Below are 26,711 nucleotides of genomic sequence, written 5' to 3' on the forward strand. Positions count from 1 at the left end.
TCCTGGCTTTTACTCCTTTACTCCTTCGGGCACAGTCACAGAAGCACTCCCCTGCACTTTACCTGCTCCCCAGCCGCGCCTGGAAAGAGCCTCCCACCACGAACGCCGAACACCTGCGGCGCCAAACACCGCGCCCTTGCCCCGCCGCGGGCTTCACCGCTGCGGGGCCGTGGAAGAAGGTTTATGAGCCTGGGGGCGTGGCCTGGGAATCAGGAAGCAGCTGGATGTCCCCGGCGCCAAACACCGCGCCCTTGCCCCGCCGCGGGCTTCACCGCTGCGGGGCCGTGGAAGAAGGTTTATGAGCCTGGGGGCGTGGCCTGGGAATCAGGAAGCAGCTGGATGTCCCCGGCGCCAAACACCGCGCCCTTGCCCCGCCGCGGGCTTCACCGCTGCGGGGCCGTGGAAGAAGGTTTATGAGCCTGGGGGCGTGGCCTGGGAATCAGGAAGCAGCTGGATGTCCCCGGCGCCAAACACCGCGCCCTTGCCCCCGAGCCGGAGGAGCCTGAGAAACTTGGAAAGAAAAACCGCAGCGTTTTCCAACACAATAACGTTGTATTTATGTTTGCGGTCGCTTCAAAAGCGACCGCAAACATAAATGCAACGTTTTTAAAGCTGCGGTTTTATTTCTAAGTTTTCCGGGCTCCTCCAGCCCGGAACACTTAGAAAAAAAACGCAGCTAGTGCTTATTTTTTGTAAAAAAAATAAATAGCACTTACCGAGATTCAACTGCACCTTTCCTGCTCTGGTCTCCGGTCCCCGTCCTCCGGCTACAGCACTAATGAAGGGAAAGCCACCCAGCGGTAGCCTTTGTTTACTACAGCTGGCTGGCTTTTCCTTCATTAGTGCCGCAAAAGCCAGCACAGGAGGGCCTCCATTTCACAAAATGGCTGCGCCCCTGTGCTTGCTTTTTCGAATTTTGAGCTTGAATAGCTCAAAATTTTACATAGGAAGTTTTAAAACGGAGGATGCTAGTATTTTTTTATGTGGCCTATTTTTTAAATAAACATTTTTACTAGACCATCCCTCTAAGACTCCTCCTCACTTCCTACCTTCACAAACACTCGGAGCCTCTGCAGTCTATACAAGAAGTCCCACCTAAGACAAAAGTACAACCAGCGCCCCGCCCCCCTCCCCCCCCCCCCCACTCAGGACGGCATATGGTCCAAGAAAGGACAAGCAAACTATAAATGGCAAAAAAAGAAAGCAACCATTCTAGCAGAATAGTGACCGTTATGTGCATTAGTGCGGCTGGTTTGACAGCCTGAGAGTAAAAAAAAAAAAAAAACACAAGTCGTAAAGTATGACCACTGGCTCTGCCATATGCTTGTCACTGACATGTTACAGGAGCAGTGAGAAAGGGGATGCCATGTATCTCCCCAGCACCCACAATATAAAACAGAGGGGATGAATTTCCCATGTGTTCTCAAAAGGTAAATCTACAGAAAATAAAAAGGGAAGCCCAAGGGACAACCCAACAAGACTGCACAAAGTACTGTGTGCTGCAATAATAAAAATGTAAATGCCCCTATGCAGTCAGGCAAATGGCACCCATAAGATGAGTAAAAGAAACGAGTGGGAGAAAATGTTCCCACTCAGGAACAAAAAAATCCACAAGCCCAGCTAAAAATACTGGGGATCTCACATGTGAACGGGATTTGGCATATAAATGAAAAAGAAACCTAACACCCAAGGTATAGTATTATAATGCCTCTTGAGTGGACTTTCAAAAAACTGTCCCAACAGGTTCCCAGCATAAACTACCAACACCCACTCTAGCAGCAGCAACTCCCACCACCTCCCACCCCCATTACTCCTACATCTATTGCCCACTTCACTCTATACTTACGGGAGATTGATAATCACTGAATCCAATAGAAAGGATGGATCAAAGATTTAACTAAATACATTTTTAGCACAGCCTATACAAACCAGGCATGAAGGCAAGAGCTAGCTTCCATTCAATAATTCAAACATAAAGCAAGTGGCCGTGTTAGCAATCACAACCGTTCGTTTTTTTTCAGTACAGTACAGGTGTAGGGGTACTGGGCCGCTAATATAGCAATTCTGCAAATGTCTAACCAAAACTCACATGGTAGCAAGGCTCATCAATAAAGCTTAGACTAGGAGATTGGGTTTGGTGTAAAGTACAATTAAGCCCACAAGAGACCGAAACATAGTACAGTTTCCATACAGATACACAGCAGGTTTTACTTACCCAGTAATAGCCTTTTTGAGGCTTGGCTCATCTATTTAGACATGCATTCTTTGCAAAGGCTGCCATCTAGCGGTTGATTGGGAGTGTTACAGTATTACAGTTTATATCCAAAGTGAAAGGGCTTCGAATGGGGCGTTCCAGTTACACTATTCCCTATCCTATGTATATAGGTACTGATGATGCTTCACTCGTTGACGTACACAGATCGACACTCGTTGACGTACACAGATCGATTCGTCATGTGAGAGACGGCAGACAACGCAATTCGACTTTGCACACTGCTTAACGCCGACCGGTACCGAAATTCGACTGATCGACTCCAGACTCTGGTGGCCTTCAACCGCCGCCGGCATATCCGATAACATGTACTGTTTATTAAAGAACACTTGCATTAAGGTCAAGACACTAAGAAATGTGTACACGCATACATTCCACAGTTCGGTAAAGCAAAATGAGTTGAAACATTTGTAACAGTTAAATTTGTGTTTGAATTTTATTTATATAGCACACCTGGCCCTCGGGCATCCGGGCGCATATCTTTACATGGCATAGTGGAAATCAGCATAACATACATAGAAATACAAAGTGTAAATGGAGAAGCATAAGTTACCGTCCTATACATCTAAAGAACAAAAAGGTGGCAAAAACAGGGGCAGATCCCCGGCACAGAGTATGCACAAGTAAGTAACCAAATTTACAAAAGGTATTTTTGTGTACACAAGCAACTTTACAAGATGAGGCGGAGAGAACAAGGAGGTCGCTGAAGGGCTGGTTAGTGCTGGGATAGGTCCTGAGCAGTCAGCAATGCTTTGGCCTTACTCTTGAAGGCGTAGAACGAAGGTTCAGCTCTAAGAGGGTAAGGAAGGGAGTTCCATGGTTTCACGGCAAGGACAGGGAAGCTAACCCCACCCCAATCTCTGCAGCTTGTAGCGAGGTATGGAAAGACAGATGGCCTGTCCGAGAGGTCGGTTGGAGGTGTGGTGGACAAATCTACAGGCCAGGTAGTTTGGCACTTGGTTGGCGAGGCATTTGTGCATCAGAGCAAGTGTTTTGAGTGAAACTCTGTGATCCTGGAAGCCAGCAAAGGCTCTGTCTAGTGTCAGATATGTGCCAATTCCTGGGTATGTTTAATGCAGCTCTAATGGCTTGGTTCTGTAGAACCTGTAACTTGTTAAGATTGCCATGGTTAGTGCCTAAAGGGCTTTACAATAGTCGATTTGACATGACCAAAGTCCTGGCTAGTGTGGTACAGTTTGCTGGTGTAAGGAATGGTCGGCAGGCTGTGATGAGCTTGCAAGTGTAGGAAGAGGCTGAAGATACTGCGTTAGTTTGTCTAATGAGGGATAGAGTGGAGTCAAGGTAGATATTCCCATCAATGACGAAGGATTTGAAAGAGGGGTCTAGTTTGTGAAGTCTGATGAGAGCCTAAAATGAGGAGCTCTGTCTTTTCATCATTGAGGCAGAGTTTGTGTTGAGCCATCCAGGCTTGGATGACTTGGTAGATGGTATTTATGGCTAGTGTGTCAGCTGTGTGGTCCCTGGTGATGGGAATGAGTATCTGGGTGACGTCCGCGTAATTCGTGTAGGCGACACCCAGATAATCCAAAATATCAAAAAGCGGTTTCGTAAACACATTGTTGAGTGTGGGGGAGACGCACGACCCTTGGGGTGCTCCGCAGGGAACTGGTGAGGGTTCAGCGGCAGCAGTGGGGGAGAAGACCCTCATGTATCCGTTATCCAAGAATGAGCTTTGTCTGAGAAACGTGCAGATAATTTAAGATGTCGACAAAGGATTTGGTGGTTTACCAAGTCGAAAGCTGCCGATAAATCTAGGAGTAATAGGGCCAGCTTCCCCTTGTCTTTCAAGTCTTCAATTTGGGTTTTAAGGTCGATAAGGGCAGTTTCGGTTCCGCGACGGGGTCGAAAGCATGATTGTCTAAGGCCTAGGAGTTTGTTAATTTCCAGGTAGTCTTGGATCTGCAGGTAGGCTGCACGATCCAAAATTTTAAAGCAGGAAAGGCACAGTAGTGAAAGGCCTATAGTTAGTATGTATGCTTGCATCCAGTGTGTGCGTTTGTTTTGAGGAGCGGGATAACCCAAGCATCCTTTAAGTAAACACAAATCACAAGCCTAGCAATGAGACTCCAGCAACCCTTAAGAAGTCCCGTTCCTATGCTGCAATAATGTTCATAAGTGTCATGGTTGGTAACCCTTGGTGTTTAGGTTATTCAAGGGAGATTCAAATAGTACTACTGTTCAACTTGTTCATGAATAGAAAAACAAAAGGCTTGAAAACAATAGTCTTTAGAGCTGGGGGATTCGGGGCCATAATCTGGAAAGTATGTTTTCCTGGAAAGAAAAGTGCAGACCACCAGTCCTATGTGTGGGTTTATAGGGTGTGGGGGGTGCGGGGTTGGGATGTTGAGGGGAGACACAGAATGGAACAAAAACTCACACCCAGGCAACAGAGGATGGTTTGAGACAACTGTGCTCACTGTGAGATCTGCAGTAGGAGTCATTGGCCGCAGGTGAAAGGCTTCTTCCTACACTCAAACACCAGCGGTACCCCTGGATGGGGTGAAGACCGCTTGACTTGGCTTTCCGCAATGCAGGAGGAGTGAACAGATGGGAGTAGCAGTTGCCCATACCTCAAACAAGGTGAGCAGCCAACAGGATGGTTGGTCTCTGGTCCCAAAGAGGGCCCTCTCCATGGTGACGAGCAGCAGCAGTGAGGTCCCATTGGACAGAGAAGATGCTTTCAGCTCCAAAGCTAGACTGTCTATGTAGAGGTAATCTAGACCCCAGCAGATGCGGGCCAGTTGCAGACCCAGCAAACAGATCTCAGAAGCGAGTAGAGTACAACTACAAACTAGTTGTGCCCACCAGTAAAGGGGAGGGAGGCACCGCTTCCATGTGTCTCTGCCTAGAAGTAGGCCAGAGCTACACAACGTGCTGGTTGCGAAAATAGTCCTGCGGCATCCTTGTTTTGATCCTTCAGTAATGCATTACTAGCTCCAGCGGTAGACAACCTGAATGGCTTTATACCATCTCATATAGCTACAAATCCTGGGCTGGATGGCACCAGCCCACCAATAAATGACCTGCAACACTCAAGTGGTGCCCAATACTGGAGAGCCAGATACCCTCAGCACCCGCGACCTCACCTTTGGCATAAACGTACTGGAGCAAGGCAACCACTCTACCAAAAGCCAGTCAGTTTTAACACAGACTGGATCTGTGGGCTTCCTCCAAGATGCCCACAAAGGTGCATTAACCATACATGGTCTTTTCCTACCTCACAACGGTGGAAGACTGAAAACCAAGACTTTGCATGCAAGAACAGTGCTTAATTTATCAGTAGCAGACATTGATTATGTGCTCACTAAAAAGGCATGGTCATGGTAAAAATAATTGCACACGAGTGTGCATCTTTAAAGAGCACCAACACTGCCACCAGCCTGTTCACACACACACAGCAGCAAGTAGTATGAACCAAATTGCATTTATAAATGTCTTTTCGTTGCTAGTCATTTATTATTACTGGTTGTTAGGTGAGAGGGTAACATAGGCGAGTAAGAAGGGCTTTGCCTACATGGGTTTACCAAACAATCTCAAGGTAGCATAGGCTGGTCAGTAAGGAAGATTTAGGAGTTAGGGGTTTGGTAATTAAGTACAGTTAACACTTGGAGACCACATATTTGTACGGCACTCTATTGCTTTACTATTTGTCCCAAACACAAGTGTACTGCATTTTAAGATGCCTTGTACAATGATAAGTTACCACACATAAGTTACTAATAGTAGCAATAAGTCGCAAGACTAAGGGAGACAATGTTTGCCCATACTGACAGCCTGAATAACATGTCAGTTTCCCCACAACAGATGGGCAAAAGACAGTGTAGTGAAGCTTAATGCTTCACTGTACAAAGTACAGGCCAGGATAAAAAATAAAAGCAAAAGGTTTGGGGGTCCATACAAATGGAAGGAAACGTGCAGTAAAGATAAATCTTTCCTAACAAGTAGCTACCCACATGGCAGGCCACAACCTAGATGCAATCTGTTGAAAGAGAAATCTGGTCACAACTGCACCCCCAGTGAAAATTCAAGGGAGCGACCTCATAATACGCTTCATGATCCACCCACAACAAGAATACAAGCGTACCACCCAAAAACCCTCCAGTTCAGAAGAGAAACTGAAAATCCATAAACACTGGACGTAAACACCAGACTGGAAGCCACAAAACCATCGATTACCATCTTGGATTCATCCAGCATCGGAGAAAAAAGGGAGTAAATCTCCAAAAGTATCTCCGAGATGGTTCACACCTCAGCGAAGAGAACTGAACAAAATAGGAAAATGGAAGAATGGGGGTCAAGCTACGATCAGAATAAAAAAGTAACAGCATACCAAAACTAGATGCAATGCAAAACCGAACTTCTCAAAAGCAAAAAAGGATTGCTACACGGTACGCAACAACAATTCAACCACCACCCATGTTCAGCATCATCAACAAGCAAAGAAAACGAACAGCCTGCAACAGACCCACACAAACTATGCAGCGACCTGGAAACCCCTAACCAGCCAATACCAGAACCAACCACAAGACTAACCTACTTAGACAGAAAAATTCACCAGCATAGTGAACAAAATCAGTCTAGCAGGCTCACCAACAGATCCTTCCCCACCAGACATGGACAAGACTATTTTCACCAACAAAACTTGCAGAATACTTCTGCAACCTCTTTAACCACTCAGTGACAACAGAAAATTTACCACAAAGCTTCAAATCGGTATACATCACACCACTTCTTAAAGACCTCTTGAAAAAAAACAGACCAACAACTACCAACCGATATCAAATATCCCATACCCAGCAAAACTCCTAGAAAGCTCTGTATACGATAAAATCGTGGAACACGTACAAAACACTTGATACTAGACCAGGCACAAATCAGCTTTAGATCAATGAGAGGAACAGAAACAACACTACTGTCGATCTGTGATCTAAAAACAAACGCTGACTGACTGTGTTAATACTACTAGACCCATCAGTAGCCTCCTACGACAGAGTCCACCATATAACGCTTATCAAAAGACTGCGCAATAGGAATCGCGACACTGCTTTACTATAGTTGAAATCCTTCCGAACAAAGGACGCAAACAACGTGGCTACACCCCTTCAACTGAGCCCCATGCACAAACTCTGCGGTGTTCCACAAGGCTCATCACTCTCACCACTGCTCTAACATCTACACGGCCGCCCCAATACTCAAGACATGGGCCCTCATTAGGAGGCTGTACTACAGGCACGGCTGCCGCCGGCATTTTCTTTTTCCCTGCGCTCAGGAATGGGCAATAACCAGGTCATTACAGCATTGCCGGACATGGTATTTGTCCATTCCTGGGCGCCGGAAAATATTCTTCCCCATTCCCATTGAGCCCCATCGGGGAATGGGGAAGTCGGATGCACAGGCACGGTTATAAACGGTGCCGTCGCATCCGACATGCTGTGCTCGCGGGTGCCGCTCTGCCCACCAGGTCAGACCTGGCGGGCAGAAAGGCACCCGTGAGCACAACTCATAGTTTGCCGGTCCAGGAACTACAGTACCGGCAAGCTTACCAGTACCGTAGTTCCCAGACCGGCAAACTTATGAGGCCCATGGACATTCCTGCTAAAACTGCAGACATACCCCTAGAAAAAATCTGCAAAAGTAGAGTACTAGACCTAACCCTTATACACTGCCTCCTAGAAATAAACAAATGGCCGAGCATCCACTGCCTTCAACTTAACCTAGACAAAACAGAAATCATGGTCACACTGAACAACCAGTCGACCTACAGTACATGGCCTACGTAAATGGGAAATCAACCCAAACCTTTCAAAGTAGTTAAAAACCTCAATGGACAATGACATGACACTAGAATCACAAGTCAACACAGTACTAAAATGGTTTTTCCACCTACACACAATCAAACTGATTTGATCCTTTCTCATCTTTCAACATAGAACACTCGCTGTCATCTCCCTCATATCACAAATAGACTACACAAACAGCATCTACCTTGGAATGCTGGACGACCTCACCAAGAGAGAACACCACACCAGCACCAAGATTCAGACACCGGTTGCCATTCAAAAAATGTGTTCTTCGACACTCTGCATAACCTACAGAGAATTCATATAGGGCAATCGGCATTTACAAACCAAATCAAATACTGAGATCCAGCAACGACATATGCCCATATCAATCACAGTACTCAAAGCTGAAATTTGGCGAATAAGCATCTCGGCAAAACTTTGAAACTCACTTCCAAAGGAAATACACACAACATTCAGAAAATTACTAAAAACTTAGCTCTAACTCCCTGAACTAAACAGAAAACTCAGTCGAAAGAAACTGCCATAACACAAGAGAAACAATCAAAACCTAATAAACCGAAACCGGGATACACAATGAAATGTAGCATTTTATCATAGAAGAACTCAAACCCTGCCAAACCAACATAACCCTTGAATGAGAAGGGCACAGACCACTCCAATTATCCCGCATACTCGCCCTCAAACAACAAAAACACACACACCTCCAACGCAGCAGATACCTGAAACCACCAGACTACGCACACACTGCAACAGCCCTCTATACCAAACGCACTTCAGAAAGAAATTAAAAATGCAGACACAAGCCACCAACCATATACACAAAACACAGCCTAACCACGACTAAAAAAAACAGTGACAATTATTTCCGAAATGAAGAACAGCACATCAAATCTTGTGTGCTTTCCCGCTCAATACCACTAACACATCCTTAGCCCTCCTTCCTTTTCAGATCTGCCAGAGCACCTGGAGACCATGTAAATGGCAGCATTGGTGTGCGATATGAACAACAACACAATAATTCCCATGATTAAATGGCAGATTTTTTCTAGCACTAAATACATATGCTGTGAACAACCAGCATATGTACTGTCACTGAATCTTTTACATTCATGGCATAAAGTAAGGTTTCAGAGGAACAGGTGTAAACTACACACAGTTTGCAATAAAAGCCAGATAGATATCTTGGAAGATGTTGCACAACCAGTAAATGTTTCACAACCACAAACTGTAAACATGCCACAATCCTCACCGCTATCAATGGGGACAATTGGTTAATGGACGGAGAGCAAAAGACCACAAGGGCCATGGTGAGGATTTTTGCTTATTCGAAGTAGATGAAAACACCAAAGCTTATTAATGCAAAAAGAACAAAATGTTCCGGGCCAACTCTATACAGAAACATGCCAGAATAAGCCACTGGGTCAATTACACCCTTACTTCTTGATCTTGCAATGCAAAAAAGGCTACATTAGATACTAGTACGGATTCTAGTTAGAATTACTGTACACAAATCGAAATAGCCAATCAACGGAGGGCGATGGAAGAAACAGCTCAAGTTACTATTGTCCAAAGAACCCTTTAGTCTCTGTGTAAGGGATGGGAATGAACAACAGCGTTCACCTACTTTTGGAAAAAGCAGCACAGGTGCATAAACAACCATGCCTGCACCACCCGACTCCTTGCTCTCACACATTCCCAAATAAATAACGCTAGATATGTATTGATATGTATTAATATAAGGCTTAATTAGGCAATCGATGACCCTATGATGGAAAGGGGACTAAACTAGAAAAGCAACTCTGGGTAGCTATTTACTTTTACTTACCATCCCCTTACCTTCATATTTATGGCAGTTTACCAAGCATGCATGGCGAAAGGGAAGTAGTAAACTGTAGAATCTTCCAAATCAAAAATGTTCTACCTAATACCAGAGCCAGGGTGGTCTGCAGAGAGTACAATTTCAAAGGCGTGCTATGTGTATTATGTGTCTGCCTTCGTTCTGAGTGTGCGGAAAATACTTCACCACAAACTAGCCACCTGTTTAGTAGGCACAGACATGCCCATGGGTCAGTCACAGGGCCCTCGACAGTTACTTCCTACTGCGTACAGACAGACCACAAGGAAAAAGGTCCAGAGTAGAATGGTGGAAAGGATGATTGTAGCACTAAATCAATCCACTGCAAAAGCTCAAACCAGAAGGTTTCACCCCATCCCAAATGCCTAAAGCATTGTTTCCACTAGGCTTTACCCAACAGTGGTCTCCCGGAAGTTCAAACTGCATTATACGCTGTGTGTGTTTTAAGATCTGATCCAAATTTCACTGTGAAGGCACAGCCACATATTTGAACAACTACCAGTGGATTCAATCAATAATCTAGTACTTCGTTTTGCCTGGAAGACATGTTGGGATGACCTCAGGCCTACCTACACAATAGTCTATGCATTACAGCCACTGAAAGGGAAGCGGATCTGGAGGGATTAAGAAACAGCTGAGTGTTCCAGATCAGAGTAAGGCGCACATTGCAGAGATCACAACCACATGGCAGGGATCCCATACCAGCCCCTTTCAATCCCATCCAATTAAAATATGAATTTAAGAAATTCAAAGCCAATCAGTGTGTTTAGCAGCAAGGTCTTAAAGCTCAAAATGTCTGCCTTCTGCCAGGGTTTCCAATCACATTTTCTTCCATTTACAATTTTCCAGTGGGTTCTTCCAAAGTCAGGAGTCAATTGATGGTAGGTAGTGTGAATGAACCACAGATCGCAATACTCTTTCCTACATTTCAGCACAGTGTGGGGTCAGTGGGAACATGGCCAAAGGGAGGTGGGAACCCATTGAGAGCAAGTAGGTCAGTAGGGCCCGCAGGACATAGTGCCTTTCAAGAGTGCCCAATAAAAAGCCAGTTCCTCACCAACACTGATCGATCAGTGGAGTTTTTTCAATGCAAAGGCTCAAGGATACAGGATCTACATCTGGAAAGCCAAAGCCTACACGTTATACTGGGCTTTGAAATACTGATTTCAAGATTTAAACTTTCTTTGTGCTCCCCATATGAAAGCACACTCCATGCGTTTTGGAAGTATCTAGAAGGGAGTGAGTGGGAGCATGCTTTGCCCAAAGTGAAAGGTTTAGTATTTCTCACCTAACACACTGAACAGCAAACAGATTTGCATCTAAATTCTGTCACAGCAAAAGAGGTACATAACCCTAGATCTGGGGACACCCAGGTAACCAAGTAAATCTGGCCCAACATAATTCAAGGCCCTAATTTTCAAATTGGCGCGCACACGGGTAAGGTTTGGAAAATACAAGTATTCAAGACATGTTACCCACAATCAAGCCACTTTACAGTAAATGTATCTCAGTCCCAAGCACATGCGTGTGGTTAGCACATTTAAAAAGCCAGGACTGGGCTTTCAAAGGCAACCAGGGTCATGAGATACAATAATATAATGAATCATTAGAGACAATACAAGTCTCATTTCTGTGAGGTCTCCTTGAAACCAAAATCGTACACCCAACTGATCCATCTAAATACAAACTATACATCTGCCTACACAGGGCTCATATTCAATCTAAATCAGAAGGACCCTGAAATGTCTGACACAGCCTGGATTGGCAATGAAATGGAGGATTTATGAATATTTCATTGCTACAGGCTAGCCCAATTACTCTGGGAATTGAACATCGCGATACTGCCTGCATATGTCTGCCTCTCTAAAACTGTAAAAACAGGCAGTTCTTGCTCAGGTCAGGTAGCATAACAGATTGCTTGAGCTCAGAGTGTGTGTCTGATTTGCAGGCCCTTTCCCGTATATGAGGAAGGATTTTTCTTTTCCTTCCAGCGATCTAGAGACCTCCATGATTGAAATGCAAGCATTTGCAATTATTTTACCTAAAACACAACATCCACTCCTGATACAGGCAGCTCATTTTTGGAAGTCCTGACACAATGAAGCATGTAATCAAAAACCTCTAAGTGAACCTTTGATGAGTGATTTTGGGAAGGGGGCGCACAAGGGGATAAGGTGGCTGCTTACCTGGGACCTCTTTACAACGATGCTCCCAAATTTCATCAGCACTTGATCCAATTCCAGATTAGCAGTTGTATTTCCTCTCCCCACCCCTATTCCCTTACCTATCCTCCACAACTAAACTCATACAATTTTCCTCACTGGCTTGAGCACTCTAGGACACACTAAGGAGCATATAAGAAACCTTATTAACAGCTGGTTCTGTCCGCGTAATCAAAAACGGACCCACAGACAGAACTGTGGGAAACATGAAATAAACGTTTAGGCTGTGTTCAACCCCAAAAGATCCAACACTGAGCCGTTGACTTCAAATTCAGTCATTCAAAAAGAAAAACGCATGAAAATATAGCAGATCACTTGCTTACTAATCCGCAATGGAACCGAAGTCCATGTAGCCGATTAATAGCTACTTAACATCCAGAAGAAGTAAACCAGGGAGCAAAATGGCAAGCTACTAGTCAAGTAACAAAAGTCGCTCATCACGTCAATTCTACACATACACACAGTACACTATTTCCTGCTCATCAATGACGAGTGCACATATGGAGCCCTGCCCTAACCATGTGTTGCTTTAAAATTGACTGTACATAGAACATTATGCAAAAATAATAAATAAAAAAACATGCCTCTGGCCCACTCAAGGGATTTTACTTACTGCCTCTGAAATCTCTGGGTCAGCATCGAAAGAGTCTGTATCTGTATCTTCAGCTTTGAAAATGGTTACTTGATATACCTACAGACAAAAGTACATAAAAGCAAAACAAAGGTTTACTATCAAGTTTCAGGACAACACTGGAAACGTAAACTGACTGGTTGGTATTGCATGCAGTTTGACGTTTTCCTGTACAGATCAACTACTTCCTGTGCATAACCTTGTAATTGGGATTTATATGGCAAGAACCCAAACAATACTGCAACATCCTGCAGGACTGCTTGAATATTTTCAGGCATTGCTCATACACCTTTGTTCAAACAATTATACAGGGAGCCTTAAGAAAGCAAAAGAATAAAAAAAAAAAGTTCCAGTTTTTCTCCATGCGCTTCTATTTCTTGCATAAATGACCATTGCCGGTGATCGAATTAAACTGCTCCTCTGAGGAAGGATGGTGCAACAAAGGTAGGCCAAGCAGCTGCTTGCAGAAACCTTTACAGAGTGGCAGCCACTCTACCCGAGGAGCACCGCTCCTAAACCTCAGCACCCATCTTCAAATCAGATTCAACCAACTACATGAAAATCCAAACTGGCATACTATACACATGAAAGAAAGCTTTAGAAAAATTAGCGAAGAAGGTTACTCCCTAAATTTACCAAGAACTTGTTCAAGTTTGATGTGGTACCAGCAGCCATATGCCACACATCCATTCATGTTGCCAGAAAGGTTTCTCAGTAACTCAAAAGTGACTAACTTATGCCTTTAGATTATGGCAAAATGCAAACGGAATTATTATTAGGTGATCTCCAGGGTGAAACTATTTTCAGGCATCCATACAGGTCTGAATGGTACTTGACCAGTAATTAAATTGTGTGTAAAGCGCCCACTGTTAATTATATGGCAGGGCAGTTGGTAAATTATTCGAGGGTTGGTGTGTATATTTTTTCATGTGAGGTTTTGCAAGTTTGTGATAACCTTGACTTCTATAAAAAAATTTGGTTTAATTTTGGACAGTTCCTTTAGCCAAGGAACAGCTCCACACTAGTATAGAACCTATACTACTTATAAGGCCAAAACACACATGCAGGTGAAACTTTAGAATGCAATGCATAACAAAAGCATACATTTTTATATAGGACGATTACTACTTACCGAGTAATAGTCTTTCTATGGCGTGTAACTGCTTAGAATCGCATGCTATTAACAGTCCGCCATCTAATGGTTGATTATGAGCATTACATATTTGATAAGAGTTTGAAAAACATGGCATCAACACAGGCATTCCTGTCACACTATGGATATCCTGCAAGTACAGGGACAACCAATCCTGCATGCGTCTACGTCCAAAGACTTTTTCTGCCCAGACTATATTGAAGTGTCGATCACTAAGAATGTAGTTTGTTCTTTGTACTGTTAAGCTTCTCCTTTGCGGAGAGGTTGGGCTGTGCATGTGATTCTAAGCAGATACTAGTCACAGAAAGACAATTACTGCATAATTAATACTAATGGTATTCTGAGGTGTGTGCGTATCAGCGTAGATTCACATGCTATACATAGATTAGCAAGCAGTACCTGAAGGTGGTGGTTAAGAAGCGGGGACAGGTGAGAATAAATGCTTTTAAGAATGCTGGACCCCCCCACGCACCCCATGGAATCTGCTCTGAATTGTTGCTCTACAAAATAAGAGTTGTGTAAATGTATGGCCTTTAAGTTGCAGCCCTGCAGAATTCCTCTAGAGGGACATTAGCAATAAAAGCGAAAGTCGCTCCAGTACTAAGTGTGGAGTGAACCCTTTGTGTAATTGGTCATCTTATGTGCCAATGCGTTGCACAATCTGATGCATTCGAGTATCCATCATGCGATAATGGTGTTTGTTACAGGAACCCCTTCTTGGCTTGGTGCAAAGGGAACCAAGAATGGACTCGTTTTCCTTAATTTCATTAAGGAAAAACATTACCGTTCTACAAACATCCAGAGTATGCTGCGCTGTTTCCCCCGATACTCAGAACAAGGGAAGAAAGAGGGTAGCTTGATGGATTGGTCGACATGACATTTTGAAATATATTTCTGTGAAAATCTAGGGTGTGCTTCATGAGGGACATGCATGCTTTTCTCTCCAACCCCCACGTCTTGCTGGTGAAGGGTATGTGGTTTGCTGAGGCAGAGACCCTGAATACCAACCGGTCCCTGCTCGAGACTGCTGTGTGGTTGGTGGTTTATATTTTAAAAAGGACCATTAGTTAGCTGGGACCTCTTGTTAGAAAAGCTCCTGTCTGATATTTAGCCCAGAGCTTTTAGAGTGTCATGGTCCTTTTGAGCTCCTTCTAGGGCCAGGGTCTGAAACGTATTCAAGATGTAGACTACAACTCCCATTATCCCCCTCCACTGACTATGCTGGTAGCACTGAAGCAAATTGTTGTCCAAAGCGTGTTCTAGAGTATCCAACTGCTTTTCCATATAATTGCAGCTCTTCTACTAGCCAATCCAAGTGTGGGCTGGGTTTCTGGCTTGACTCCAGTTCATTGCAGCCAACTGTTGCTCGATGGCAGTCACTCCTGCTATTTGACTGCCTCGCTGCTTCTGCGGCCTTGGGGGGGGGGGGGGGGGGGGGGGATGGGGATGAGTGCAGGGGGGTGGGGGGCTTGGGTTTCAGCCCACGATACGAGCAACCGCCCCGGGTGCTAATGGTAGCGTTAGTAACCTGTGTACCTGCTTTTATAATGGTTTGTGCCCAAACTATAGGGGTTTGTTCATCCCATTCGTAACCGTAGCGTTGATTAATGCTGTGCCATTAGAAAAGTAAATGTTATATGCCGACATTGCAGCTAGCCTCTTGCCACAGCTCTTTCATGCCATGGCTATAACCAGGGAACCATGACATAGTTCGCCTCCTACATACATACTTTATTCAGAGACAGGATGGTATTTCTTCTCGATTCTAGGGTTGACAGCTTTACACGTTGCTGGATTTTGCATCATTTGCATTCCCTTATTCATAGAGCACCTTATGGTGCTATTTCAACAAAGTCCATTCCTTATAATTACTCTTTCATGAACACGCTTAATACCCGGGACTGGTTGCTAAGCACGAGGCCGGGATTCAAACCTGTGTTGCTATGCCTGGTCTTTCTTCCAAGACAAAAACATTGCCCCGGAGCTATCCTTCCGGTCCTTCTGGGCTTCTATGCTGCAGTGGTCCGTTGATGGAAGGCTTATATGTTCCTTGGTCCTCTGAGGGAGAGGGCGATTAATGAGGCACCCCCCCCCCCCCCAGGGGAGTCCATATGTTGGTACTCTGGTTTTTAGTCCACTTCTCCCAAGTCTACGCGAGTAGGTTCTTGTTCTTCCATCGTTTCTTCTCAACTCTCTGTGGAAGGTGTTGCTTGCACCACAGGGTATTTCTTCAACAGTCACTACCATCAGTTTGAACTACCAGCCCTCATCCTTTGCCTCTCTACCTTTCCCCATCATCAAGCGATTAATATTCTTGATGGCAACCATCAGGGGCCCACTTTGCATTGGAGTAAGTATTGCGTTTCGGAAGGGGAATATTCTATGTCTGTGAAGTTGACCGGATGCTGAACTTCACAGTGCTCAACATGATCTTTTCCTGCCTTTTGAAGTCTTGTGTCCGTTGTTTTGATGTCTAGTGTCCAAGTATTATGTCTTTCAGTGCCTTGAGATGATATTGTGCTAGCAGAGGTAAGAGACTAGTTTTCCTTAACTCTTATGTTTTTGTCTCCCAAGGACTTTGCAGTGCGTGCTTGCAAAGCTGTTTGCCTTAGAGCGTGAGGTACGGTACCATATTTGCGTTTCTGGCTAGTCAAGATTAAGGCCTTGGTGTGGTGTGCAATAGCAGGTTGTAGGTGTGTAATTTTTGGCTTTGCATAGTATGTGTCGCCTTTCCTTTTTGGTGTGAACGCAGATTACACGGATGGAAGGGATCATTGCAGTCTTTGGTTGTGGGAGGTCTCTTTGGAATATTTTGGCCAGCCTTCTGCCGGCTATATTGAGACTCCAGATTGACCCTTTCAGGGGGCTTAGCATAGATGATGGGCGGCTGTCTGCCACATTAGGGGTTCCTTGTTTTTTCGGTGCTCTTTAGCTTCCTACAGTTCATTTTCAGAGTAATGTTCCTTCTCCTGTACCCACCCGCAGCTCGACCTCGACTACCTATAGTTATTCGGGGAGTGCAGGTAGACCCTTCCCAAACTGCACACCGTAGACCGCTCAACTCTGGGGTCTTGTTTTTTGCCTTAAACCTTCAACAGGCAGCGCACTTTGCTACTTTGTGGTCTTTGGGAAGTCTGCGATTACATATCGAATCAGTCCTTACAAAATGATCGCATTTTGGGCAAAATTTCAAATGTATTTTATATAGACTCCTAACATGGTGGGTTGGTATATGTAAAGAAAGAATATATTGGAGTCCTCTGAAATATGCATTCTCGGTCTACAGACACTTGAAAAGTTCTCGGTAGACACATCGACACCCTTTCGACTTTGTTCACATTTCTTTTGTAGTGGTAGTCTTCTGTGATGCCAATGTTTGGTTTTAGAATAATTTTCCCGTCTAGCACCTCACTCCTGCAACAGCCTATGGTGTAAAATAAAAAACAACCCGAGAGTGTGGGCACAAAGAAGCATTGTGGGTACCGAAACATGTAGGAGAAAGATCGTACAACAGGACACACCTTATGAGGCACACTCTTACTTTGGAAAAGGACAACCATATTATACTGGACCAACAACTATATAGCGACATATGCCTTGCATGTGAATCTAAACACATTCTTAAGCCCCAGAGAGGTTATTTTAATAATTATTGATGTTGACAATCTCACTTTATCGCTCCCCTAGTGTAGCTAGAAAGCAACGTGTTGCTTGCATGGCCCAAACATGAAGTTTGCCAATTGCTTTGGGCCCCTGTGTGGAGACCAAGAAAAAAGGTTCTACAGTAATGCAACAATACCACTGTAGACCGAGCCAGGAAAATATGGGAAAACTACCCAATCCGCCTGCACTGGCAGAGATCGCCCATTGCTTGTTGTGTTGGAGTCATTGCAGTAGGCTGAAAGGAATTGGGAGAGTGATGGACCAATACATAGAAAACCTGTTCTAGCACTATCATAATGCAGAGCCCAATTGCTCTGCATTGCCCAGGGAGTGCGAGGCAGAATTGCAGGCAGTACCCTCTGGGACCACTACACACAATTAGGACTGCAGGTGTTAGCCAAACCAAACCAACCCAACCTTTGGTACAAGTCTGTACCACACAGTTTTTGGTAGCGAGCTGAGCAGCCAGGCTTCTCAAGAGTGAATGTGAGCAGTACAAGTAGTTACACAGAGGACCTTCAATCACAGTGGTTCAAGTAGACACTTCTACTCAAGGTTTCCTGGTAAAAACACTTAGTAATTTATTACATAATCATTTAGAAAACATTTCACTAGACGGAGGCAAATTATATACCAATACACTTCAATACAAAACTCTAAGCTTTTGAGACACTTTGAGCTACCCTGAAATAGGAGCCAAATGGCAGTTCAGTTACTTCGCAGTGAGCAAAAAGGACAAAAGTAAGTAGAATAGAGCACATACTTTCTAGGCAGTGCAAATAGTTTCAGTTCACCAGAAAAATTCAATTCAAGTCAATAGGCTAGGACAAAGCCAATGGGCTAGTGTTCTGGATAGGAAGAACAAGTTACTTCTTACCTTGTAACGTTCTTTCGACGGGATGTTCCTCCGACGTATTCCTCATCTTTGATAATACGTTTCCAGCTTGCTGGCCTTGGAAATTTGTTCTGTAGAGGGCACTGCGCGTCAACGTCCGCCGAGTCGATGTCCCTCGAGGGCCACCGTATCGGCGCCGACATCATGCCCATAAATAGCCACGCGCTGCGTCCGTTGCTCAGTTCCGTTTTGTAGCATAAGAAAAGTCATGCCTGAATTGGTTATTGACCTTGAAGGAGTGTAAGCTGCAACCACAAGGGAAGTATCACTGCGGGGATGGTTGGGAGGGGCGATAAGGAATACGTCGGAGGAACATCCCGTCGAAAGAACGTTGCAAGGTAAGAAGTAACTTGTTCTTGAAAGGGATTGTGTCCTCTGACGTATTCCTCATCTTTGATTTACATGCCACTGCTATGGGAGTCTTTGGAGGTGGGAGTGAGAATGTTATGCATCCCTTTAGGGATGGACCGAATGTAATACGGCTTTGCCGAATCTGGTCTCTTGAGTAGTGGAGGAATCCAGATTGTAAAATTTTGTGAATGTATGTGCGGACGACCATGTGGCAGCCGCACATATGTCTCAGACCGGCACCCCTCTTTGGAGAGTGCCGAAGAGGCTGCAATACACCTGGTTGAATGAGCCCTGAGATTTTTGGGTGGCTCTTTCCCTGCCAATTTGTAACATTCCAGAATGGCCAAAATAATCCACCTGGAGATGGTTTGTTTGGTTATGGGTAGTCCCAACTTGTGACCTGATTATCCTACAAACAGTTGGTCTGCTTGCCTGATCCTAGCCATTCTGCTGATGTAAAAGCTGAAAGCTCGCCTTGGGTCCAGCCTATGTAGCCTTTCCTCCTCTTTCCCCGGATGGGGAGGAGGGTAGAACGAAGGTAAGGTAATTTTCTGAGTAATATGAAATTCAGAAACCACCTTTGGGAGGAAATTAGGCTTCACCTGTAGGACAACTTTGTCCTTGTGGAAGATTGTATGTGGGGGTTTACAGGAGAGAGCTTGTAGCTCGCTCACCCTCCTAGCAGATGTTAGTGCTACCAATAGGACAGTTAAGCGTGAGAAATCTCAGCGCACAAGAGTGAAGTGGTTCGAATGGAGTGCCCATTAGGAAGTTTAAGACTAAATTTAAGTCCCATAAGGGAACCTGGAATGGTTGGAGGATAAACATGAGTTAATCCCTTGAGAAATTGTACCACTAGAGGAAGTTTGAAATGCGATGGTTCCTCCGCAGTGCGCTTGAAGATAGAAAGCGCTGCGAGATAGCCTTTTACAGTGCCAACTTGAAGGCCTGAGTTTGCCAAGTAGAGTAGAAACGATAACACCGTTGGTGTACCACATGAAAAAGGTTTGATATTCTCTTCTACACCAGCTGCAAAATTTGTTCCAACGGCAGCGGTATAAAGACTTTGTTGCTGGCCTTCTGGCCGAAAGCAACACCTCCATGACGTCATCAGGGAGATCCCAATCCTTGTACCTCACCCTTTCAGAAGCCAAGCGTGAAGGTTGAGGGTTCTGGTGTCTGGATGGAGACCCTGACCTCCCTTCTGCGAGAGAAGATTCTGTTTGAGTGGAAGACTGATTGGAGGGCAGATGGACATATCTAGAAGGTCCGGGTACCACGTTCTCCTGGCACAGTCCGGGGCAATTAGGATCATGGTTTTCCGTAATCTTCTCAACCTCCTGATCATTTGAGGAACAGGGACTGGTGGAAACGTGTAAAGGAGTGGAAACTCCCAGTCCACTATGAACGCGTCTCCCAGAGCTCCTCTCGGGGGAAATTCCCTTGAACAGAACAGATCGCACTTCCTGTTGGTGCTTGTGGCGAACAGATCCACCTGAGGGGTTCCCCAAAGGGCAATGATCTCTTGAAGGACTTCCTGAGCTAGCTCCCACTCGTGGGAGACTGTGCTCTGCCTGCTCAGAGCGTCCGCTGTCAAGTTCTTCTCTCCGGCTAGGTGGACTGCCGATGGAGATTCCTTCTTGGATTGTCCAAAACCAGAGCTGCATCGCTTCTCTGCACAGTGGCAGTGATCCTATGCCGCCTCTTTTGTTGAGGTAGTGCATGGCCACCGTGTTGTCCGTCATTATCAGGACATTTCTCCCCTGTACTGATGGCAGGAAAGCTTTCAGCGCTAGTCTGATCACTCTCAGCTCCAATAGGTTGATGTGTAGTCTGGACTCCGATGGAGACCAACGACCGCTGATGGTCAAATCGTTGACATGGGCCCCCCACCCCGTGAGTGAGGCGTCTGTGACTACGGTTATCTCCGGCCATGGTTGCCAAAACAGTTCTCCTTTCAAGCTGGTCTCTAGATAGGCCCACCATTGAAGGTCACGGGCTACCTTGTCCGGAATCCGGAGGAGATCTGAGAATTGCGACCACTGACCTCAGTGCCCACTGAAGAGATCTCATTCTCAGGCGAGCCTCTGGCACAAGGAAGATGCAGGATGCCATGAGGCCTAGCAACCTCAAAAAGTCGAAGGCTGGGAGACGTTGGGCATTTTGAAACTTGGTGACCATCTGTAGAATATCTTGAGCCCTCACCTCTGGTGGCAAGACTTTTCCCAGGGAAGTGTCCAGGACCGCTCCAATGAACTGGAGTCTCTGTGATGGGATCATCTGTGACTTCTTTAAATTGAGGGAGAAGCCCAGCTTGTGAAGGAAGTAGCAGACATAATCTAGCTGGGCCTGGGCCTGTTCCGAAGATACAGCCCTGATCAGCCAATCGTCCAGGTAGGGGTAGACGTGGATCCCTTCCCTCCTTAGACTCGCCGCCACTACCGACATCAGCTTGGTGAAGACCATCGGGGCGGAGGTCAACCCAAATGGCAGAACTCGAAATTGATAATGAGAGTCGCCAATTGCGAACCTCAGGTATTTTGTGTGTTTGAGATGGGATTGGCACATGGAAATAAGCATCCTGAAGGTCCAGAGATACCAGCCAGTCCTGGAGCTGGAGGGCCTGAAGGATCTGAGAGAGAGTTACCATCTTGAACTTGTCCTTCCTGAGGAACTTGTTCAATTCTCGTAAGTCCAGGATGGGTCTCAGTCCTCCGTCCTTCTTTGGTATGAGAAAGTGGGGGTTGAGGGGGGGGGGGGGGGGGGGGGACAGGAACCAGCCCTTGTTCCGGTCCGCTACAGGTACCGGTTCTATGGCACCTTTCTCTAGCAGGTCTATAATTTCCTGCAAGAGGAGTGGATCTGGAACTTTTAGAGAGCTGTTCCCCGGTGGATGACTGAGGAATGTGTAGAAAGGGTAGGCAGTAACCCCGGGCAACTGTCTCCAATGCCCAAGCATCTGACGTTATAGCCTGATATTCTGTCAGATGGTGAGTTAACCTGCCCCCTACAGGTGTATTGTGTGGGAAGGCCTCAGAGTGGTTTGGGGGCGGCTGATGCAGATGCCGAGGGTAAAGAGGCACCTGCTGCTGCTGCGGTTTATTACTTTTGACCCGTCCACCTCGGGTGGATCTCCTTTGGCCTCTTTGAGCCGGCTGTCCTCTGCCTTTCCCGAATGCGGAATAATAGCGAAAGGACTTTCCTCTCCCAGAGATTCCTGAGGGGCGAAAAGGAGTTTGGCGGATAGCAGCTCCTAAAGATTTTGCTGCTGCTTTAAAAGTCTGCAACTTTTCCAGACTGTCATCAGCCTTTTTCCTGAATAGTGAAGAGCCGTCAAAGGGCATATTCAAAAGTCTGGCCTGTACATCTGGAGCAAAGCCAGACTTTCGCAACCACGCATGCCTGCGGATTGTTGTACTTGCCGCCATGGCCCTGCTGATACTGTCAGCGGAATCGATGCCAATTTGAAGTGATTCGCACATGGCATCTTTGCCATCTTTAATAATGTTAAGGAAGGCTTCCTTTTCCCCTCCTTCGGGTATGCAGTCAGCCGCTGATGAAGCACACTCCCATAGTGTGTGACTGAACCTGGCGAGCGTACAGGTGGCGTTGATGGACTTCAACGCCATACTACAAGCAGAGAAGACTTTCTTCGCCATAGAATCGAACCTCTTGTCATCTCTATCCTGTGGGACAGTAGGGTAAGCGGTCCTACTGCTAGATGAAGTTGCCGCTTGAACCACCAGGCTCTCTGGAGTCGGGTGTTTTGATAAGTATTCAGGGTCAGCAGCCGCTACCCTATACTTGGCTGACAATCTTTTATTGACCGCAGGGATAACCTCAGGAGTTTCCCAATTAGATGTAATTTTCCTTTGTAAGGCTGCATGGAAGGGGACCACAGGGTCCTCCTGTGGACCTTTGTTTAATACGTCTGTTAGGTCATCCTGTTGAAAAACAGGTGAAGGCGCAGACCAACCCATAAATTCAATAATTCTTGCCATAAGGGTTCTGTAGGGTGTTTCGGCATGTTCCCCTGGGACTGGTTTAACAAATTCCACTTCTGGGGAAGTGTCCAGCCCACTTGCCTCATGTAGTGACTCCTATAGGTCCTTCAGCCTTCTTTCCTCAGAGGTGAAATCCTCAGAAATAGGCAGTGTGGTCCTCTATAACCCAAATGTTTCCTGGTCAGAATCTTCACGCTCTTCATAAATTGTAGATAGTCCAGGGTACTCTGACCTCTGAAATGGTTTAAAACCCATCTCTAAGGCAGGAGCCAAACTCGTCATTATTGGGCGAGAAAACGTCGATGTCGTCGACGCCGATGTGACAGGCTTCGAAGGCGCCGAGAACGGCGTCGAAAAAACTGGAAGGGGTCTCGAAGAACTCGAGAGGATCGGGATCCTACTCGAGGACATCGACGACAGTCTCGGCATCGTGCCGGAGGCCCTTGGAATCACCGTTGGCTGTGGAGTGGCCTTGGTCTTCTCTTTCATCGGCGTCGATGTCAGCGTCGAGTCGATCGACCGATGCGTCGAGGAACCCTTCGACAACGGCGTCGATGGCGCCGATCCGTGCGTAGAAGGAATCTTCGATGACGGCGAAGATGGTGCCTTCTTACCCGATGGCTCGTGGCGCTCTCGGGTGGAATGTCGCTGGGTGCTGCGACTGGCGGCGTTTTGATTTTTTGGGTTTTTCACCCGGGGTATCACCCTCAGCTGTCTTCGAGGGGGTCGAGGCCGCGTTCTCGAAGAGGCTTTTAACATTTTCTTTTTGAATTCCTCCCACTCAGCTTGAGAGCTGTGTTTAGTAGGACAGGAGACCCTTTCTGGGGACACAGAAGACGAGGAAGGGGATCTTTGACGTCTCTTTTTTGAGTGTCTTGATCTCGACGAATGGTGGGAGCTACTTCGAGATCTAGAATGGGAATGTTTGACGGCGAGGAGACGAATGCCTCGAATCAGCCGAAGAAACCTTTGAAGAGGTTTTGACTGACTTGCCTCTCTCAAGCTTCCCCTTGCGCTCCTTCAAGGCTTTCGCCGTCATGGACATGCAGTCCTCACACTCCGAACAATGGTGCTCGGATCCCAAGCAACACAAGCAGATCCTGTGTGGATCCGTTATCGCCATTTTTTTACCGCAGTCTCGACATTTCTTGAAGCTGGATCGCGGAGTCGTCGGTTCCGATGAAGATGCCATTGAGACCGAGAAGGTATTATTCGAGTAGATGACAATGCATTACTTACCGTAAAAGCATTTCTGATGGTTGTATCTGCTTAGATTCACATGCTGTGCATAGGTCCGACATCCAGTGGTCACTGCGGAGTATTGCATTTTGTTTTTCGTAGTCGAAAAGGGGACGTCGACAAGGCGTGTCTGTAACACTATCCCTATAGTGACGTGCATTGTACCCACAATCCCTCACGCGTCGAGGTCCCTCTGTTTGTATTTTTCTGCCCTGAGGGAGCCTTCTAGACGTGAGTGAGTACAGAAAAGAGAGAAGATATAAAAAAGGTGTCTATGTTCCTTCCATCCGAGCGGGGAGGAAGGGTGGGCGCATGTGAATCTAAGCAGATACAACCATCAGAAATGCTTTTACGGTAAGTAATGCATTGTCTTCTGATGTTTGTTAATCTGCTTAGAATCACATGCTGTGCATAGACTAGCGAGCAGTACCCGGAGTTGGCGGTGGGTTATGAGAAGGAACAGTAGAGAAAAGATGTCTTAATACTGCCTGTCCCACCTGGGAGTCAGATCTAGAGTGTGTATCTAGACAGTAGTGTTTTGTAAAGGTGTGCACAGAACTCCAGGTAGCCGCTTTGCAGATGGACTCAAGGGAAACATTTGCAATGAATGCTATGGAAGCCCCAGTGCCTCGAGTGGAATGTGCTCTTGGCTTGAAGGGTAGTTCTCTCTTAGCAAGAGTGTAACAGAGAGTGATGCATAGAACAATCCATCTAGATATAGTGGACTTTGAAACTGCATCTCCTTCTCTTCCTGCTGCCACAGAGACAAAGAACTGATTAGTCTTTCTCAGTGGTCTGGTTCTTTCCATGTAAAACATGACTGCTCTGCGTACATCTAGTGTATGCAGACTTTTTTCTCCCAAGCTGGAAGGGTTTTGAAAGAACGTTGGTAGTTCTATAGACTGGTTTACATGAAATTTTGAGATGAATTTTGGTGCAAACCTTGGGTGTGTGCGTAGAACCACTTTATCTTTGTGAACTGTTACGAAGGGGTCTAGTACAGAAAGAGCCTGTAGTTCACTTACTCTCCTAATGGAGGTGATAGCTATTAGGAAAGCAGTCTTAAGAGTGAGGTCTTTAAGAGTTGCTTTGTGCATGGGTTCGAAAGGGGGGCCCATGAGTCTAGAAAGTACCACATTTAGGTCCCATCCGGGAGCTGGGTTAGCTATTGGAGGGTGTATTCTTTTTACCCCTTCCATGAAGGCTTTGATAACTGGTATCTTCCACCATGACACTTTAAGTTGGGAAGTGGTGTATGCAGAAAGTGCCGCTAGGTGGACTTTAATAGAATTGAACACTAGACCTGAATCCAGTAAATGGGTCAAGTATAGGACAATGTCAGTAGGAGAGCAGTCAATTGGGTTGATGCTCCTATTTGTACACCAGATGACAAATCTTTTCCATTTGCTAGCATAGCAGTGGCGAGTATTTGGTTTTCTGGCTTCCCTGAGGATGTCCATACATCTCTGAGGGAGTTGTAAATGGCCAAATTCTACGATCTCAGGAGCCAGGCTGCTAAGTTCATGGTCTGAGGGCATGGGTGCACTGTCTTGCCCTTGTCTTGTGACAAGATGTTGTATGGGCAGGGAAGTTTTACTGGGGGAGATAGGGACATCTCCATCAAGTGAGCGAACCAAGGTTGCCGGGCCCACATTGGGGCCACTGGTATCATGGTAACCTGCTCCTGGTGCATCCTGTGCACCACTTTGTTGAGAAGGGGAGTCGGGGGAAAGGCGTAAACAAATTTCCCTGACCATTGAATCGACAGACCGTTCCCCTTGGATTGGTTCTGGGGGTACCTGGAGGCGTAACTTTGGCATTGTGAGTTTTCCATAGTTGCGAACAGGTCTATTTCCGGAAAACCCCATTGCGTGAAGACGTCTAAGACGATGTTTTCGTGCAATTGCCATTCGTACTCTTCGGGCAGTGGGAAGTCTCTGCTGAGCTTGTCTGCTAGCAGATTGAGTTCCCCTGGTACATGTTGCGATAGTAGAAACATGTTGTGTCTGAGAGCCCACTTCCCTATATTCTGGGACAGTTTGGACAGTCCTGGAGAGCGAGTGCCCCCTTGTTTGTTGAGGTAGTACATGGCTGTGGTGCTGTCTGTGAGGACCATCACTGTCTTTCCTTGCAGGTGTTTCTGAAAGGCTTTCAGTGCCTTGAACACTGCTAGAAGTTCCAGCAGGTTTATCTGTTTGGATGCTAAGCTCGGAGTCCACGCTCCGTGAGCAGTCTGATGGGATAGGTGAGCCCCCCATCCTGTGAGGGATGCGTCTGTGGTTAGAGTGGCTTCTACCGCGGGTGTGGCAAAAGTCTTCCCTATTAGCAGGTTTTCTTTTGTCCACCACCTCAGCGAAAGTACTAAGGCCTGCGAGACCACCACTAGATCGTCCCATTGTCCGCTGGCCTGACACCACTGGCTGTTGAGCCACTCCTGCATTGGGCGCAGACGCGCGTGAGGTACCAAATAAATACATGACGCCATCATCCCTAGCAAGCGCATAGCTTTGCGTACCGTCACCTCCCGACCTGTTACATAATGGGGGATCTGAAACAGCATGTTTTGGACCCTCTCGTTGGAGGGGAAGACGAGGCCGTCCT

At 46.1% G+C, this 26,711-nt stretch overlaps 1 protein-coding gene across 4 annotated transcripts in view; it reads right to left on the bottom strand.

Annotated features, from left to right (window-relative positions):
* The window catches only part of MDM2 (MDM2 proto-oncogene), a 359,362-nt gene that overhangs the window by 13,387 nt on the left and 319,264 nt on the right, over positions 1 to 26,711 (bottom strand). For all 4 annotated transcript variants that reach the window (XM_069629717.1, XM_069629715.1, XM_069629716.1 and 1 more), the window contains one exon: positions 12,788 to 12,865. In XM_069629717.1, the coding sequence (XP_069485818.1) occupies positions 12,788 to 12,865 (78 nt within the window). The remainder of the gene's footprint in view (positions 1 to 12,787; positions 12,866 to 26,711) is intronic.

This window comes from Ambystoma mexicanum, chromosome 12 (genome assembly GCF_040938575.1).
Source record: "Ambystoma mexicanum isolate Mex_15411 chromosome 12, UKY_AmexF1_1, whole genome shotgun sequence".
NCBI classification, from domain to species: Eukaryota; Metazoa; Chordata; class Amphibia; order Caudata; family Ambystomatidae; genus Ambystoma; species Ambystoma mexicanum.